This window comes from Scomber japonicus, chromosome 6 (assembly GCF_027409825.1).
Source record: "Scomber japonicus isolate fScoJap1 chromosome 6, fScoJap1.pri, whole genome shotgun sequence".
Lineage (NCBI taxonomy): Eukaryota > Metazoa > Chordata > Actinopteri > Scombriformes > Scombridae > Scomber > Scomber japonicus.
Window position 1 is genome coordinate 30,984,399 of NC_070583.1, and position 17,886 is coordinate 31,002,284.

Sequence of the window (17,886 nt, forward strand, 5' to 3'; positions counted from 1 at the left end):
ACTGCTCCTAGTAAACCTCCACCTCTCACCCCCAACCTGGACAATCGGACACACTGCACTTTTAATGTCCAATACTCTGCAATAGTAGTATTTTTATATCGCACTTTATTGCTCTTATAGATTATCAATGTTTTATGTATGTCTTAAATTGTTTTTAATTGTCTTACATGTTTTTATGGCGCAGGGAGTGCTATCTAAATTTTTGTTATATTGTTGTCTACACCTCAATGTAATGACAATAAAGCTGCTAAACTAAAAAAAAAATCTACTAATTTGAGTTGTGTGCAATATACATATAATATACATATTTATTTCACTTTAATCTGTTGTTCTTTATTATTTTTTCTTCTTCTTTTTCTTCTTATATTTTTACTGTCCACTTGCTGCTGTAATAACCCCCATTGTGGGACTAATAAAGGAATATCTTATCTTACTTTAAGTAGCTTAAATTAGTAATACAGCTATATTTTTTATGTAAATATGATTTTTAAATGCAATATACATATGTATTTACCTGCAATGAAGTATTTTACATTGTAGTATTGACAGGGAAACTTTTACTTAATTAAAACAGCGAACTTCAGGTCACAAGATATGATGGGTCACCAAATACGGTGTAACACTGGTCCTGACTTCCGGTCTGTAGTCCTTGTTGCACCCGGACGGAATAAAACGTCGCACCATGGATCCTAACGTGGATAACAAGGCTGATGTTGTCAAGAGGAGCAAAGAGGAGAAGAAAGTTCTCCGAAAACAAATAAAAGCCAGTCACACTTTACTGAAACATGAAGGCATCAGCACGACGTCGCAGCCGACCAAGGTGACGCAGAAACACACCATGTTTATAAAGAGACAGCTGTCAGTGGAGAGGGATAGCTCACATACACACCTTCTGCTACTTCTTCTCACATGAAATTAAACTTAATGCATGATGAAGTTATGTTTATTTCAACTCGTGTTAGTTTACTGATAGCTAGCTGCTTAAAATACAATCAAACGGTCAGTCATTGCTTTAATATCAGCTATAAATTGTATCTGACAACACGTTAATGAAGTAAAACAAGGTAGCAAACGAAGAAATATTGCATGAAAATCTGCATTATATTCTTTTTATTTCATTGCATATTGTAATATATATTTTAGTTTTATTCTGAGTATAGTTTATAGCTGCAGTGACCAATCGATTAGTTGCAATCAATTCAATTAATTGCCATTTATTTTTATTCCAGCTTCTCAAATGTGAATATTTTTGTGGTTTCTTTAAGTCTTCTATGACAGTAAAATGAAAATGTTTGGGTTTTAGACAGAGCAATACATTTAAAGATCAAGACTTGTGATCAAACCATCAACCAACTAATCGGATAATTGAGAAAACAATCAACAGCTGAATTAATATTAAAAATAATGGCTAGTTGAAGCACTAGTATAATCATTTTAAAAAATCTTTCCCAGCTGCCATAACACCTGAATCTGAACAAAATGTTATCTGTAAAGTTAGTATGATGTTCTTGGACTGTATTGACTCCATATTAGGGTAATAATAATAATTACTAATAATAATTTTTGCAATCAACTGCATTTGTTTAGAGTTTGTCATCATCAACGTCAGACTAACAACAAAAAAAGCACCAAGACATAAACATGAGACATTGTAAAGTGACGATCGAGGTTGTAAGGTGTTCAGAGCTCAGACAGGAAGGAGAAGAAGCTGCTGGTTCTGGTGGTGCAGGACTTAATGCAATGAAATTAAAGGATAGGTTCACAATTTTTCAAGTCTGTCTTAAAATACACAATCAGGTGCCCATATGCACACTGAACAGAGTAGCTGTTGCCTGGGTAACAGCTAATGGGGATCCAAATAAACTAAACATATGAACCTTACTGTAATCATTCCTGAAAACATCCCTTTTAAATGTGCTTTCAGTGTCGAATGCATTTAAAAGGAAGCCTTTCTGAAATGAAGTAGATATCTGTCAACGTTCCATGGGTGTCAAACTCATTTTCATTCAAGGGCCACATAATTCCCAATTTAATCTCACGTGGGCCGGATCATTAAAAAGAAGGAAGGAAGGAAGGATGGAAAGAAAGAAGGAAGGAGAGATGGAAGGAAGAAAGGGAGGAAGGACAGATAGAAGGAAGACAGTAAGGAAAAGAAGGAGGAGAAGGAAGAGTAGACAGGAATGAAAGACGGAAGGAAGGAAGGAAGGAAGGAAAAGAAGACAGAAAGGAAGGAAGGGAGGAATAAGGAAAGTGGGCCGGGTTAGACACCTCGGCGGGCCGGATCTGGCCCACAGGCTGCATGTTTGACATCCCTGTTTTAGTCCTTGTGTTTGTTACTGTACTTGCAAAACAGCTCAACATAGAAACACAAAGAGGGAATTTGGTGCTATAAAGTAATGCAGTTATGTAATTAAGGCGGTTTTAAGGCGGACTAACTCAGACTGCTGAACCTTCATATAATCTGCAGATACAAATAAAGGAGGCTTGTGTCCATTATAAATCTACCTCAGTGTTCATTTGGCCACCTTTACTTTTTTCTAACACCAAGTCTACCTTTCTGTCTCCCCTGCAGAGTCTGGTGGTGGCTAACGGCGGCCTGGGGAACAGCGTCAGCCGGGAGGAGCTCTCTGCCGTGCTGAAAGAGATGGGAGAGGTGGAGACTCTGGTTATGCCATCTCACAAGCCTTATGCTTTTGTCTCATACAGGTAGAGAGGTGGTGTTGCATTACCAATATCTTACATCTTTAGGATTGTTTCTCTTATCAGCTGCAGCCTCCTGATATTGTTATTATTATTCTGTATGCAGGTCAGAGGAGAGTGCTCGGAAAGCTCACGTCCACCTTAATGGCCGAAAGCTGCAGTGTGGAGATAACAGCGTCACACTCTATCTCATTTTTGTTGACTCAGGTACTCGTCTTAAACATCTGCACACATACGAGCGTTTAACCTCACATGTGCTCCACAAATCACGTCTTCCACATGGTTTTATGGCCAGTAGACCAGGGGTGTCAAACATGAGGCCCGCAGGCCAGGTACGCCCCCCCCCCCCCCCCCCAGGGGTGCGATCCAGTCCACTTGCCATCCAGTGCTCTTTTCCTTCCTTCCATCTGTCCTTCCTTCCTTTCTTCATTCTGTCCTTCCTTCCATCTGTCCTTCCTTCCTTCCTTCCTTCCTTTCTTCCTTCCATCTGTCCTTCCTTTCTTCCTTCTGTCCTTCCTTCCATCTGTCTTTCCTTCCTTTCTTTCTTTCCTTTGTCCTTCCTTCCATTCTTCCATCTGTCCTTCCTACCTTCCTTTTTTCCTTTCTTCTGTCCTTCCTTCCATCTGTCCTTCCTTCCTTTCTTCCATCTGTCCTTCCTTTCTTCCTTCTGTCCTTCTGTCCTTCCTTCCATCTGTCCTTCCTTTCTTTCTTCTGTCCTTCCTTCCATCTGTCCTTCCATTCTTCCTTCTGTCCTTCCTTCCACCTGTCCTTCCTTTCTTCCCTCCTTCCTTTTGCGTGTCTTTCCTTCCTTCCTATCTTATTTCCTTCCTTCCTTCCTTCCTTCCTTCCATCTTTTTAATGATCCGGCCCACGTGAGATCAAAGTGGTCTGTATGTGGCCCTTGAATGAAAATGAGTTTGACCTCCCTGCAGTAGAGGGAGTCTCATTGTTTCTACTGTACTTGTGTGTATGCAGTAACCTGTGAGGAGGAGACGTCCGTCCCGTTGCCAGAGGGTTTGGTCTTGGTGGAGGACTTCGTGTCTCTAGAGGAAGAGGCTCTGCTGCTAGCCGCCGTAGACTGGTCGCACGCTAATGATGATGTCACCGGTGAGGGTCTGCGTACTTTCATCAGTTTATCGCTGCATGTTAAGCTGCTATGCATGAACTCATCCTATAGCTAGTTTTATAGATTATACAGTACTGATCGAAAGTAGTCTTAACTTTTTGTTTTTTTTTAACAATATCTTTATTGACTTTTTCCAGATACATTGACATTACGCAATATTTGTGACAGGAGAAATACACCCCCATCCCTCCCCAACTAATCTATCACTTCTCCCACAAAAAGCAAACAAATTAAAAAACACAATAAGTAAAAATAAATAAATAAAATATATTAAAAACATAATGATAAACAAATGAGTGAAATGAAATAAAATAAATAAATAAATAAAGGTGGATAATTATAAGAGTGGTAAGGAGTTAAGTACAGTAAATTAAAAACAAGTTAATTAATTAAAAAATAAACAAATAAATTGAAAAATACTAAAAAATAATAAATAAATAAAATAAATAAAAAAAAGTTATATAATTAATTAAAAAATAAACAAATAAATTGAAAAGAGGGGATTAAATTAAAACGACGTGTTACAGTACATAGGCAGTAGCAGAAAAGTCTTCTTAAAATATAAAGTTAGGTTGAATAAAGTAATAAAGTATACTAACTGTGGTAAAAGTGCACTCAAGTCTTAATGAGTTATGAATTCTTATTTTTCATCATATTGTTATACAAGTACAAGTAATTGATCTGTTTTGGTTGATTTTCCAACTAACCCATCATCATAATGTCTCTTAGCTCAAAAAGCTCTGAAGCACAGAAGAGTCAAACATTATGGATTTGAATTTCGCTATGACAACAACAACGTGGACAAAGACAAGCCGTTACCTGCAGGTCAGTATCTTCATTTACAGTTTTTTTAAGAAATATGAATTTATGTGTTTCTGATTTTCATAGTTTCATTGGCCGTCAGTCTTATTACTTCTAATAATATTTTATACACTGATTTTAATCCTCCTGTGTGACTTTGGGACAGTGTGTGCCAAAAAGTACAAATTATATTGCTTATTATTTAGTGATATATTATGTTATGTACTATAATGTTCCATTTGTCAACATTACATTTCTGTTTTCATCTCTGCAGGCTGATATTTTATTAATTATAACTTAGTGTGTCGTTAAATGTTGTGACTTTGATCTGACATTGTAACAGTGGAGGAAAAAATAAATCAATATAAAATTAAAAAGAGGAACAGAGGAGGTTAACGTGTGTGTGTGTGTGTGTGTGTGTGTGTGTGTGTGTGTGTGTGTGTGTGTCTCTCTTTCTCTCTCTCTCTCTCTCTCTCTCTCTCTCTCTCTCTCTCTCTCTCTCTCTCTCTCTCTCTCTCTCTCTCTCTCTCTCTCTCTCGGTGTGTGTGTGTGTGTGTGTGTGTGTGTGTGTGTGTGTGTGTCTGTCTATCTGTCTCTCTCTCTGTCTCTCTCTCTCTCTCTCTCTGTGTCTGTGTGTGTGTCTGTGTCTGTCTGTCTCTGTGTGTGTGTGTCTGTCTCTGTGTGTGTGTGTGTGTGTGTGTGTGTGTGTGTGTGTGTGTGTGTGTGTGTGTGTGTGTGTGTGTGTGTGTGTCCAGGTCTACCCGAGGAGTGTCAGCCTATTCTGCAGCGGTGTGTGAAGCTCGGACACATGGACGTCACGCCAGACCAACTGACTGTCAACCAGTACGAGTCGGGACAGGGTTTGTTATTCTGTCACACTCTCAACAGTAATGTTTATATTTAAAATGAAACCTTTGATATTCCTCAGAGTATTGATCACAAATGCAGAAAGCTGGTCAGAATACTAAAAACATGCTGCTGTTAAAAATTAAAGAGTATGATAATCCACAAATATGTCAATGTGTCCACCGAGGGAGGTTCAACAATCAATATTTGGTGGAGTAGCTGATTCTTGGCATGATCAGTCAATACCTAATCAATACTGAATAAAGTTTAATCATGTGGGCTGTGGAGGAATTTCAAACACACTTAGAGTCTGAAGATAAAAATACAAACGTTAATGTGAGGTTGTTTTATTTATGAAAGTATTTTAAACATGCGGCCCGCAGGCCAGATACGGCCCGCTGAGGGGTGCGATCCGGTCCACTTGCCATCCAGTGCTCTTTTCCTTCCTTCCATCTGTCCTTCCTCCCTACCTTCCTTTTTTCCTTCCTTTTTTCCTTCCTTTCTTCCATCTGTTCTTCCTTTCTTCCTTCTGTCCTTCCTTCCATTCTTCCATCTGTCCTTCCTTTCTTCCTTATGTCCTTCCTTCCATCTGTCCTTCCTTTCTTCCTTCCTTCCTTTCTTCCTTCCTTCCTTTCTTTCTTCTGTCCTTCCTTCCATCTGTCCTTCCATTCTTCCTTCCTTCCTTCCTTTCTTCCTTCTGTCCTTCCTTCCATCTGTCCTTCCTTTCTTCCTTTTGTCCTTCCTTCCATTCTTCCTTCTGTCCTTCCTTCCTTTCTTCCTGTCTCCCTTCCTTCCTTGTCTGTCCGTCCTTCACTACCTCTCTTTCCTACCTTTCTTCCCTCCTTCCTTTTGTCTGTCTTCCTTCCTTCCCATCTTATTTCCTTCCTCCCTTCCTTCCTTCCTTCCATCTTTTTAATGATCCAGCCCACATGAGATCAAATTGGTCTGTATGTGGCCCTTGAATGAAAATGAGTTTGACACCTCTGAGTTAGACTGTATGTGTGTAGAGATAATAAAAGTAAAGATAGATTATTTCAGACATTACTCAAAAGTCTCTACAGCTGTTTAGTCAAATATTTCAAACTAAATAAAAACTTAGAAGTAGATTTTATTGATTTATACCACAAGGCGGCAGCAGAACCCTTTCAACATGCACTTGAAATGAAGGATGAGTGAAAGTCCTCGGTTCCTTTTAACCTAACGCATCAGAACCATCCGAGAGGTCGTCCTTGGAAACCCCCCAAAAACTTGACACATGATTGGATGAACCACCTGTCTATCATTGTCTTACCACCTCAAAGGGAGCATTTTGGTCTGAATCACTGGTCGTTTAAGGCCCAAGCACATAAAGTGAAGCCTGACAAGATGATGAATTTCCCTGAAATAAGGATTTAAATAAAGGAGTTGCTATTAATTATGCTTGTTTTTAATTTTTAGCTCAATCACATAAACTTAATTCTGTTATTAAATGTCAAGAATGCTATTAAGTTTCTTACATTACAAAAGGGTCAAATGTAGGGCTGGGCAGTATATCGATATTTGGATGTCGTAATATCGTGATACGGCAGAAGTTTAGTCTTTTCCTGGTTTTAAAGGCGGCATTACAGTAAAATACCACGCTGTTCTAGCTGTTCTGTTATTTGCCTTTTACCCACTTTGTCATTATATTCTCATTACTGATGATTATTTATTAAAAATCTCATTGTGCAGGTATTTTGTGAAGGCATCACTACACTAGTCATCCCTTCAGTATCATTGCTATATTGATATCGAGTTATTTGGTTAAAGAATATTGTGATATTTGATTTTATCTATATATCGCCTAGCCCTAGTCAAAGGTCAATTTATTGTATTTCAACTGAGAAGACTATTTTCTGTTCATATGTGTGTTTTTTTTTATTTTTGCAGGTATTCCTCCTCATGTTGACACCCACTCTGCCTTCGAGGACACCATCATGTCACTGAGCCTGGGTGCAAAGGTATGAACTCTAGGGAGCAGACTGCGGATAATGTGGATCAGTAATTTACCCATCAGTCAGCTTGTAGAGCCATTATCGACCAGTAGACCTCAGTAGTCATCTATAATTAAAAAAGACAGTTAAACATTCAAAGTAGTGATCTTAAAACACCAATACAAAAACACCATGCAGTTTAGCAGTTAAAGCAGCAGTTGAAGTGTTTTTCATTCACTTTTTTTTGTGTGTGTGCATCAGGTGCATTATTATAGTTAACTAAAACTAAGATTTAAAATAAAACTAGCTGTGGAAAAATCATTTAGTTATCTGAAATAAAAATAATAGTTTTGATAGCAAATAAAATCAGCTTTATTTTTGTTGTCGTTTTCTCCTTTTTTACTGTTTCCTGTTCAGTTTGACTTCTTCTAATAGCTGGAAAACTAAAACTAAGATTAAAGCTAATAAAAACAAAACTAAAAGTACTCTATCGCTTGTTAAATTAACTAAAACTAAACTGAAATAATAAAAAGAAACTGAAAAACTAATGAAAATGGAAAAACTATAATAACCTTTGTTTGTCTGCATTGGATCAAACAAAGCAGATGCACTTCACTGTCTGCTGTGATTCGCCGGTCCCATGAGACTCTTCAGATGTGTGTGTGTGTGTGTGTGTGTGTGTGTGTGTGTGTGTGTGTGTGTGTGTGTGTGTGTGTGTGTGTGTGTGTGTGTGTGTCCAAAATACTGAGAACGTTTTGTGACCGTGCTTGCTACATGTCATTGTTTTCTCTCACTCTGTCTCTCTCTCTCTCTCTCTCTCTCTCCCTCTCTCTCTCTGTGTCTCTCTCTCTCACTCTCACTCTCACTCTCACTCTGTCTCTCTCTCTCTATCTCTCTCTCTCTCTCTCTCTCTCTCTCTCTCCCCCCTCCCTCTCTGTCACTGTCTCTCTCTCTCTCTGTCTCTCTGTCTGTCTCTCTCTCTCTCTCTCTCTCTCTCCCTCTCTGTCACTGTCTCTCTCTCTCTCTGTCTCTCTCTCTCTGTCTCTCTCACTCTGTTTCTCTCTCTCTGTCTCTCTCTCTCGCTCCCTCTGTCTGTCTCTCTCTCTCTCTCTCTCTCTCTCTCTCTCTCTCTCTCTCTCTCTCTGGTTATCATACTCTCTCGCTCACTGTGTGTGTGTTGCTGTGTCCTTGAGTGTGTGACCAGGTGATACGAGCTTGTTTTAGTTTTCGCAGGGTGACCGATCGATGTAGAGGAACACCCATCTGTCTCTACTTGTCTGAAAACACAGGAGCTCTATTAGCAATCACCTGTCATCTGTCATAGCATCTGCCTCACACACACACACACACACACACACACACACAGACCGGCAGACAGCGTGAGTGCAGTGTATTTTTTGGCTGAGCTTTTTGGATTATTTGAGGTAAAGGAACAATGCACCAAAAAGTCTCCACTCAGTACACCAAAAAAGGCAGAGAAGAAGAAGAAGAAGAATGCACATCTGTTAGACCACAGGGGATTTTGATGAGAAACACTGAATGCAAACAGAAACTTCTTTAAAAAATCAGTGTTTTATGTTGTCATGGCCCCAAACAGGTCGGAGAAGCAAAGAAATATATTTTTAAATACAATTTTCTTGGTGTGACCTACACAGGGTTAATGAAAAGTTGCCTTTAGGCACTTATATAAAATAAGAGTTGTAAAGACAGACTTCCTTATTTCTTCCGTCCTTCCTTCTTTCCTTTCCTCATTTCCTCCTCCCTCCCTTCCTTCCTTCCTTCTTCCTCCCTCCCTCCTTTCCTTCCATCTTTCTCCCTCCCTTCCTTCCTTGACTAAATAGAACCAGTTGTAGTCTGTGTGTGTGTGTGTGTGTGTGTGTGTGTGTGTGTGTGTGTGTGTGTGTGTGTGTGTGTGTGTGTGTGTGTGTGTGTGTGTGTGTGTGTGTGTGTGTGTGTGTGTGTGTGTGTGTGTGTGTGTGTGTGTGGAAAGGGGGGGTGCACATGTGTAAGTATGATGTATAGTTTTGTTGTAAAGCATAGCCGCCAGCGTCACCATCGATTTAGTCACATTCCACCAGTTTCATTGATCAGCTAATACTCCTCCTCCTGTCCGTAGTGTGTGTGTGTGTGTGTGTGTGTGTGTGTGTGTGTGTGTTTATGTGTATGTAAGATATAGATTTCAGTTGTGTTTTCAGGGTATGATTTCATTAATTTGCTGATGTTACATGATCATAGCTCTCTCACAATCACACACAAACACATATGGCTCTCTCTCACTTATACACACACACACACACACACACACACACACACACACATATGCCTCGTCTTCACAAAATCCAATTTTCCTGCTGTCAGAAGTTGCAGAGAAGCAGTTTGAAATAGTGTGGATGTAATTTCCCAGCAGAGTTTATACTGTTCTGTCTTGTGAGGAAACATAAGGATCAAACAGCATTGCTGCAGAGCTTTTTAGTAAGTGACACAGTGAGCACTATCTGTTTCTTTTGTCTTTGGGTAACATCAAAAAATATTGAGTGACAGGAAGGAGTTGTTCTTTTTTTTTTTTTTTTTAATGCTTTTGTTAATATTTGATGTTACGGTCGTGTAGTAGCGTAGTAAAGACGAGGCTCAGGAGAAAACATTTGCTGCTGTACAGTCAGTCAGCTGTTTGCAGCAGTGAAGCTAAATCACTAATAATGTGACACATAGCTGACTCATAAACACTGAGAAGCCCAAATAAGCCATTACTTGCTGTATGTGGGGCATAGTTAACAATATTATGATGCTGATTTCAGTCCTGAGTTTTATATTGATGCAAGAAATTACACTTTTATTGACACTTTGCTGAATATATATGCATTTTTATACTATTTTTTGTCTTTACACATCACAAACTAACAAATATTTTAATTAAATGTGATAAAACAAACATAGTAAAGGAAGTATCGGATCAGAGACATGTTTGGAAACACATTCTAGGGTTATTATAGTTAACGAAAACTAAGACTAAAACTAAAACTAGCAATGTTTCGTTTTCTCCCCCGATTACTTCCTGTCCTGCAGCAGCCGTGGTTAAAGAATGAAATTAAAAAGGACTTGATGATAAACCATATTTGGTGTCAAACATTCTTTCATCCTTTTCAGCTTCTACAAGTCAAGGCTTTCTCTGAATACCTGAAAAACTAAAACTAAATAAAACTAAATAAAAACTCAACTGAAACTAGTCATTTCCTTCAAAATAAAACTAAACTAAAACTAGTCAATTCCTTCAAAATAAAACTAAACTAAAACTAGTCAATTCCTTCAAAATAAAACTAAACTAAATCACTTGTTAAACTCACTAAAACTAAACTGAAATTCAAAAGCAAACTGAAAAACTAAAGAAAAAGAAAAACTAAAGAAAATTTCAAAACTATAATAACCTTGACACATACAAGGTTTATCTACCTGTGTAAAATTCTCTAAATTACATCTCTCTTACTAAAAACCCAGAATCTATGAAAATGCTAATATTATTTGTTTAAAAAAAAAAGATGAACTACTGGACACAAGATGTTTCCTAATTCACTGTCCAAGTCCACTCTGACAGTATGTAAACTGGAGGCTTCAAGTTTCCACATCACACTTTTTGTAAGTTGGATGACTGATCATTTCTAAATGTGCTGTGTGTGTGTGTGTGTGTGTGTGTGTGTTATTACAGACGGTGATGGAGTTTCGCCATCCTGACGGCCGTGTTGTTCCAGTGTTGTTGCCAGGACGCAGCCTTCTGGTGATGAAAGGAGAGAGTAGATATCTCTGGACCCATGGGTGAGCTCGGACTGTCTCTGCTGCTAGGAGACAGTTTTATCTTGATGATGTGAGCTTTGGGTCATTTCACAAAAAGACAGAGCTTTTCTCTTTCTGTAGTAAATGGGAGGAATGCTGAATATTCAGACCTTTTTTGGGGTTTTTTGCAGAGTAGAACTGTATAATCAACTTTTCTCCACGTCTCAATCCGCTCATGTAAAAATAAAACCAGGCAGGCTTTAGGCTTTGGTGATGAGTAGATCCACATCTTCCTGTGTTCATACAAAAATACACCAACTTCACATATCAGCTGCTATAAGCTTCTTAATGAATATCCACAACTGCTGCGTCACGGTTTCCTTCTTTCTGATTTTTGATTTTTATTTTTTTTAAAGGATTACTCCTCGAAAGTTTGATATGGTGCCAACCTGCAACCCACAATCCCCTACTGATGCAACATCTGACTCTGGGATCCACAGCAATCTCACCCTGAGCAAGAGGGGCACCCGCACTTCCTTCACTTTCCGCAGGATCAGACATGAACCGTGCCGCTGTGGTGAGATTCAGAGTGATTGTTTGATTGTTTGTGTACCACCAGTTGATGGTTCATATGTGTTGCAGTCTAATGGATAAGATGCGTAGTACCATATATAGTGATTTCAATGCCCTGTGTTCAATTCCGGTCATCCCCCTCTCTCGCTCACCCTTATCTCTATCTCTACTGTGACCAAATAAAGGCAAACAGTCAACAAAAACTTGATAAAAGCCAAGGTTCCCACAGTCATGAACTTCCTGGAAAAGTTAGGAAATTAGAAAAACTGGAAATGGTTTGGAAGTAGGTGAATGTTTTGGAAAGTTTTGAATTAGGGATGACCTGAATGAACTTGGAACCCCTCCACACTTTTACCATGTCAAAAATCAGTAGATTCATTTAATATGAATATACTAATCATCAATCTTTATACTTTTAGCTTTTTAATGTCTTCTAATTTGTGATCAAACATTTGCTCTTGATCATTTTTCTCACAGTATAGTCAGACCAAAATGTCAAAACAGTTGTTAAAAGGCACCAGAATACAGGAAATGACATCTACTCTGTTAAAAAATCTTCTGGGGGAGGACCCTTAAGTCATGGAAATGGGGTAAAATATTATAGAAAAGTTTTGAAAGTAATCCTGAAAAGCCATTTCTGAAAGACTTATGGTCATTTAAAGCTTAAAATGTTATAAAATATGCCTACTCACTGTTGTGCTGAGAGTTAGATGAGAGCGGTTAAGCTAAGCTCGCTGCCGCTTAGCTTAGCTGAGCTTAGCTTAGCTGAGCTTAGCTTAGCATGAAATTTAAAAACTGGGAAATACATAGCCCAGCTCAGTCTGATGCCTAACTATTTCTTAAATTATCGACTTCATGTTTGATGGAAGAGAGAAATGTTATATCTTGTGTCGGATATTTTAGCGTTTGGTTAACTTCCCTAACTGTATTCATCTAGCTGTAGCCACTTAGCTAACTAGCAAGTATCAAATGAATTGTAGTTTTCTATGTTTTGAAACATTAATATGGATTGGATAATGTGTAAAGCAAAGAGTGACAGCTTGTTCACTGTGTGGTCAAAGTGATTATGGTCATGCTTCCACTGAGTAATAATTGTTGGCTTGTATATCACTCTGTCCTCATCATTTATCCCATTTATATCTTCTTCTCCTCCCTCTCTCCAGCCTTCCCCTCTGCCTGTGACAGTCAGGGAGCTTCCTCAGTACCGTCGACCTCTCCGCCATCTCCCCCCTCACTTCCAGGTTGCCATGCCGACGCAGCCCGTCTGGAGGAAGAGTATGTGCACCGGGTGTACAACACCATCGCCTCCCACTTCAGCAGCACTCGACACTCCCCCTGGCCTCGCGTTTGCCACTTCCTGTCCTCGCTCCCACCTGGAAGTGTGCTGGCTGACGTCGGCTGCGGGAATGGGAAATACCTCGGCGTCAACCCAGAAGTGACTGCTGTGAGTGTCGTCGTATATTACAATAATGTCTTGTAATCCTGCGTCACTTTATCGATCCCTGTAGGGAAATTTCCTTTCTCATTCAGTTTTTTATTGCGAGCGCTTCGAGAGATTACTATCATTGTGAAATGCCACACGGCTTCATAACGGTCATTTATGTGAAGGAACATGTCATAACTGCAAAGGGCTGTTTCATGGGCAGAGATAACAAACAATGAATCTTCATCTGAGGTATAAACTCTGCCTCCTCTGCTGCTACCTCACATGTAAACAAATTCAGGAGGACATTGTTTAGACCAGTCTTCTGTAAATATCGGTGTGTTTTCATGCACCTGAGTAAGTAACCAGGTTACTCAGAGAAAACCAGGTTACATGGGTAATTTGGAAAATGTGTTTACATGCACTGTAGTAATCTGGTTATTTTGGAAGCATGGCTTACTGATTTTAACCATAATTAGCTTCCTGACTTTTGTTCTCTCTTGTTTTTTTGGTGTGTGTGTGTCTGTGTCTGTGTCTGTGTCTGTGTTGGAGCCGCCTGAGAAAGCAGTGAGAGAGACACTGGCAGACAGACAGACAGACGGACGTGGAAACTGACTTATTTTAGACATCTACAGGCGTCAGTTTTGAATTGTAGTTTTTAGTAATTTGTGTTGTGATCTCTCCTTTCATCCAGCCGCTCTGCATTGAGCTTTTTTAGTATGCACATGGGTTGCACACATACTTTTAAAAGGCTGATTTAAAGCCCAGTTGCATATATACATGGCAGAGAAATTAGGTTTCTCTAATCACCTACCCCAATTATAAAACAATTAAGAAATCAGCTGACTTGTAGCCCGGTTACTGAAGTGCATGTACTGTATGAGGAAGCCTTACTTATCCCAAAGCCCTAATGACTTTACAAAGTAATGTTACTCTGACAAGGCCACAAGCCTCCTCTTAGTTATAAAACACATTCGGTAAGATTTAAGGAATAGTTTATTGAAAGAAAGAAAGGTTTAGAGGCATTAGTGTATTTTTTTAAACTTTTGGACAGAACTAGGCTAGCTGATTTCTCCTGCACTCAGTCCTTATTTTAACCCTTGTGTCGTCCTCCCGGGTCAAATTGACCCCGTCTCTTTTGACTGTTCCTTCTTTCCTTCCTTCTTCCCTCTTTCTTTAATTTTTTCCTTCCTTCTTTCCCTCCTTCCATCCTTCCTTCCTTCCTTCCTCCTTTACTTCCTCCCTCCCTACTCCTTTCCTTCCTTCCTCCCTTCCTTCTCTCCTTACTTCCTTCCTCTTTTCGTCCTTACTCCTTTCCTTCCTTCGTCCCTTCCTTCTCTCCTTACTTCCTTCCTCTTTTCCTCCTTCCTCCTTTCCTTCCTTCCTTCTGTCCTTCCTTGACCTGAGGACAACAGGAGGGTTAAGATCGGCGAACCAAATCTGAACCCATCATTTATGGGTGTACAGTTTTACATACTGTATTTTTAGACATTCAGGTAAAGCTCCCCTCCTTTTCAGGCTTACCGACAACAAAAAAGCACTGCAAAGGTCAAAGCCTCTGTCCTCATTATTCTCATAAATATAAAATGAAACGGTGACAGAGTAGCTGTGGCAAGACCTCGGCTCTCAGTCGCAGATGTTGCCTAAGCCAAACATCTTTCTGCACCGGAGTGAAGTCAAGAGGACAAAGAGAGGTTTGCATCATTACACTCTGCCTGAGCAAGAAGCTACTGTTTACTTATTTACCTCCCAGCGTGAGTCAGGCTGCTGATGTGGATAATATTGTGGTACTACAGTAAGCATTATCGTTCACATGAAGATAAATATGTTTAATCAGTGAGTTTGTTTTTTTTAAGTTGACTCATGTAAACACTGTGCCTCATTTAAAATAGGCTAAGTAATACACTTAGGGATCATTTCCTTGGTACTGAGGCCCATGTTCCTCTCTCTCTCTCTCTCTCTCTCTCTCTCTCTCTCTCTCTCTCTCTCTCTCTCCAGTTTCTGCTGGCTGCCATTGTTGGCATTAGCTCAGTTTCCATGGTAATATCCTAAATTTTCTGTTTACGTATGCACACTGGGATATTCATGTTTGGGATTTGGGAGGTGCGTGTAAGCAGCTTATCCTGACTCAGACCGTAACCATGATAAATCGTTACTGAGAACACTGTGATCATGCAGATCACACTCCAACTTTCTGCAACCTGCTTTTTTCTCTCTTTCTATTTTCTCTATTTCTCTTTCCCCACCTCTGCTTTCTCTTTTCATCTCTCTCTCTGCTTGTCTAACCCCTCTTTCTTCTGACATTTTCTCTCTATGTCTCGTTCTCTCCCCTCGCTGATTAACACTGTTAACCTGCACAGCTTTAATTGAAATGAAACAGCTTGACCTTTTGTATGTTTGCATGTCGGCAACAGATTGAGTGTGTCTCTCTGTGTGTGTGTGTGTGTGTGTGTGTGTGTGTGTGTGTGTGTGTGTGTGTGTGTGTGTGTGTGTGTGTGTGTGTGTGTGTGTGTGTGTGTGTGTGTGTGTGCGTAGGATTTCTCACTTTCTCTTATCACCTCTGTCTCTTTTGGGAAGACATCATATGACTCATGAAGCTTGACTGAAATTCCTCCATGAGGCAAAATGTGTTGGAAATTCCCACATCCCGTCCAATCCCCTTCTCTTATCTCCATTTAAACCATTTCTCTTCTCTCTTTTCTTCTTCCATTTTATCTAATTCATATTCCTACTTACTCTTCCTCATATACTCCTATAGCTTCTTTATTTTTAATTCTTTTACTACCCTTAAACTAAAACATCTCCTCTGTTCTACCACAATGTTTGAAGGTTGATGCAACTGTAGTTTTGTATGAACACACGTCTTTCTCCGCTCTTTAACTGAGACATTTTGGTCTCCATGTCTGTGTGTGTGTGTTTTGTCTTCTTTCAGGTGGGTTGCGATCGTAGCAGTGCTCTTATCCAAATCTGTGCAGAGAGGGGTTTCCAGGCATTTGTGTCGGATGCGCTCAGTGTCCCGCTACGAACAGCCTCCTGCGATGCCTGTATCTCCATAGCTGTCATACACCACTTTTCCACACAGGTACGTACAGAACAACACACACACACACACACACACACACACACACACACACACACACACACACACACACACACACACACACATACTTGTCCTTCATTTATCTCTTCCCTCTGCAGTTTCTTTCCAACGTTGATCAAAAACCACAATTGAGAAAATTCCACCTTAATAACCCTTAAACAGTCAAGGTGTACCAGTAGATACAGACTCCCTGCTAGGAGCATGATTGGTTAAGGTGGTTGTTCAGTTAGATGTGCCTTAAATTGTGAGGACTGAATTGGTAGAATTGAAGTTTGTGGTGGGTCTATACTTTGATAGAAATGATAAAACTGAGTTTAGAAACTAGTATGTGTGATATTAATGACCAGGGAATTAAAGCATTCAATTGTTTACCATTATGACCATTTTTATACCTTAACAGGAATAACGTATCTTGGACGAGATACAACTCATAAAAACCCAAAATATACAGAATAATTAGAAAATATATTCATGGAAGTATTTTTAGATAACTAGTAACTTCAAAGTCTTGTCCAATATTGCCTGTTTAAATTTGTGAGTTTAACAAGCAGTATGTGATTGAAATACTGTTTGTGTGAATGTGTTGTAGGAGCGTCGGCTGGCAGCAGTGAGGGAGCTGTTGAGACTCTTGAAGCCTGGAGGTCGAGCGCTCATATATGTTTGGGCTTTTGAACAAGAGTACAAGCAGCAGAAGTCCAAGTACCTCAAAGACTGCAACAAAGAGCATCCTGGGAACCGCAGCCCGAACGACAGCATGTCAGAAGACAGCCAGACGCCTGATGGGAATAAAAGTGAACATGCCGACGGACATTTAGAAGATGACAGCGAAACACACACAGCGACCCACAAGCCTGCAGACAACACATCAGATGTCAGCAAAGTGACTGATGGGAAACTTAGTGTGCACACGAATCGCACCGCCTTTAACACTCAGGATCTGTTAGTTCCCTGGCATCTGAAAAAAGGAGGAGGAAAAAAGGAGGGAGAGTCAGGAGAAGGTGTAAAGAAGGATAAACGGAAAGATAAATCTCACCCAAGCGGTCACAACTCCAACTCTGATTCCAGTCCAGGTTTTGACATCAACAAATCTAAACCCAGTCCAAGTGGCGACACGACTCAGGTGTCCAGCTGCAGTGTAAAGTCAGAGCCCGAGCCCGAGAGCGTCCCGCCACCGGTCTTCCACCGCTATTACCACGTCTTCCAGCAGGGGGAGCTGGAGCAGCTGTGTGTTCAGGTAGCTGGAGTCAAAGTGCAGAGCAGCTACCACGATCAGGGAAACTGGTGCGTCATATTAGAGAAAGACTGAAGGAGAAGAATGAACTGATGAATCTATGAATGATTGCTCGAACAATTTATGAATCATGACAATTAATGCTATGTAACTAAAGACTAAATTAAAGGATTTTACAAAACAAACCTGAACATACAAGTGACTTAAAATAAATATAAAGATTTTTACTAAATATCTGCCATTGTTGTGTGTTTATTTCCAGCATAATTTGTTTACAATCAATCAATCAATCAATCTTTATTTGTATAGCGCCAAATCACAACAGAGTTATCTCAAGGTACTTTACACATAGAGCAGGTTCTAAACCAA

The 17,886-nt window shown here is 39.8% G+C and overlaps 1 protein-coding gene across 1 annotated transcript; it reads left to right on the top strand.

The window, feature by feature from the left end:
• Positions 1 to 682: 682 nt before the first annotated feature.
• On the top strand, positions 683 to 17,664 carry alkbh8 (alkB homolog 8, tRNA methyltransferase). Its single transcript, XM_053320894.1, has 12 exons — positions 683 to 820; positions 2,573 to 2,706; positions 2,807 to 2,907; positions 3,676 to 3,807; positions 4,556 to 4,651; positions 5,383 to 5,487; positions 7,382 to 7,452; positions 11,126 to 11,232; positions 11,607 to 11,767; positions 12,927 to 13,207; positions 16,119 to 16,268; positions 16,876 to 17,664. The coding sequence occupies exons 1-12, from the start codon at positions 683 to 685 to the stop codon at positions 17,590 to 17,592; spliced, it is 2,193 nt and encodes a 730-aa protein (XP_053176869.1). The 3' UTR covers positions 17,593 to 17,664.
• The last annotated feature ends 222 nt before the right edge of the window (positions 17,665 to 17,886 follow it).

Bases quoted from the DNA above. Each gene is read 5' to 3' on its own strand.
- alkbh8 (XM_053320894.1), top strand. From the start codon at position 683: ATGGATCCTAACGTGGATAACAAGGCTGATGTTGTCAAGAGGAGCAAA. The intron at 821-2,572 runs GTGACGCAGAAA...TCTCCCCTGCAG, and splicing joins CGACGTCGCAGCCGACCAAG to AGTCTGGTGGTGGCTAACGG. The intron at 2,908-3,675 runs GTACTCGTCTTA...GTGTGTATGCAG, and splicing joins TCTCATTTTTGTTGACTCAG to TAACCTGTGAGGAGGAGACG.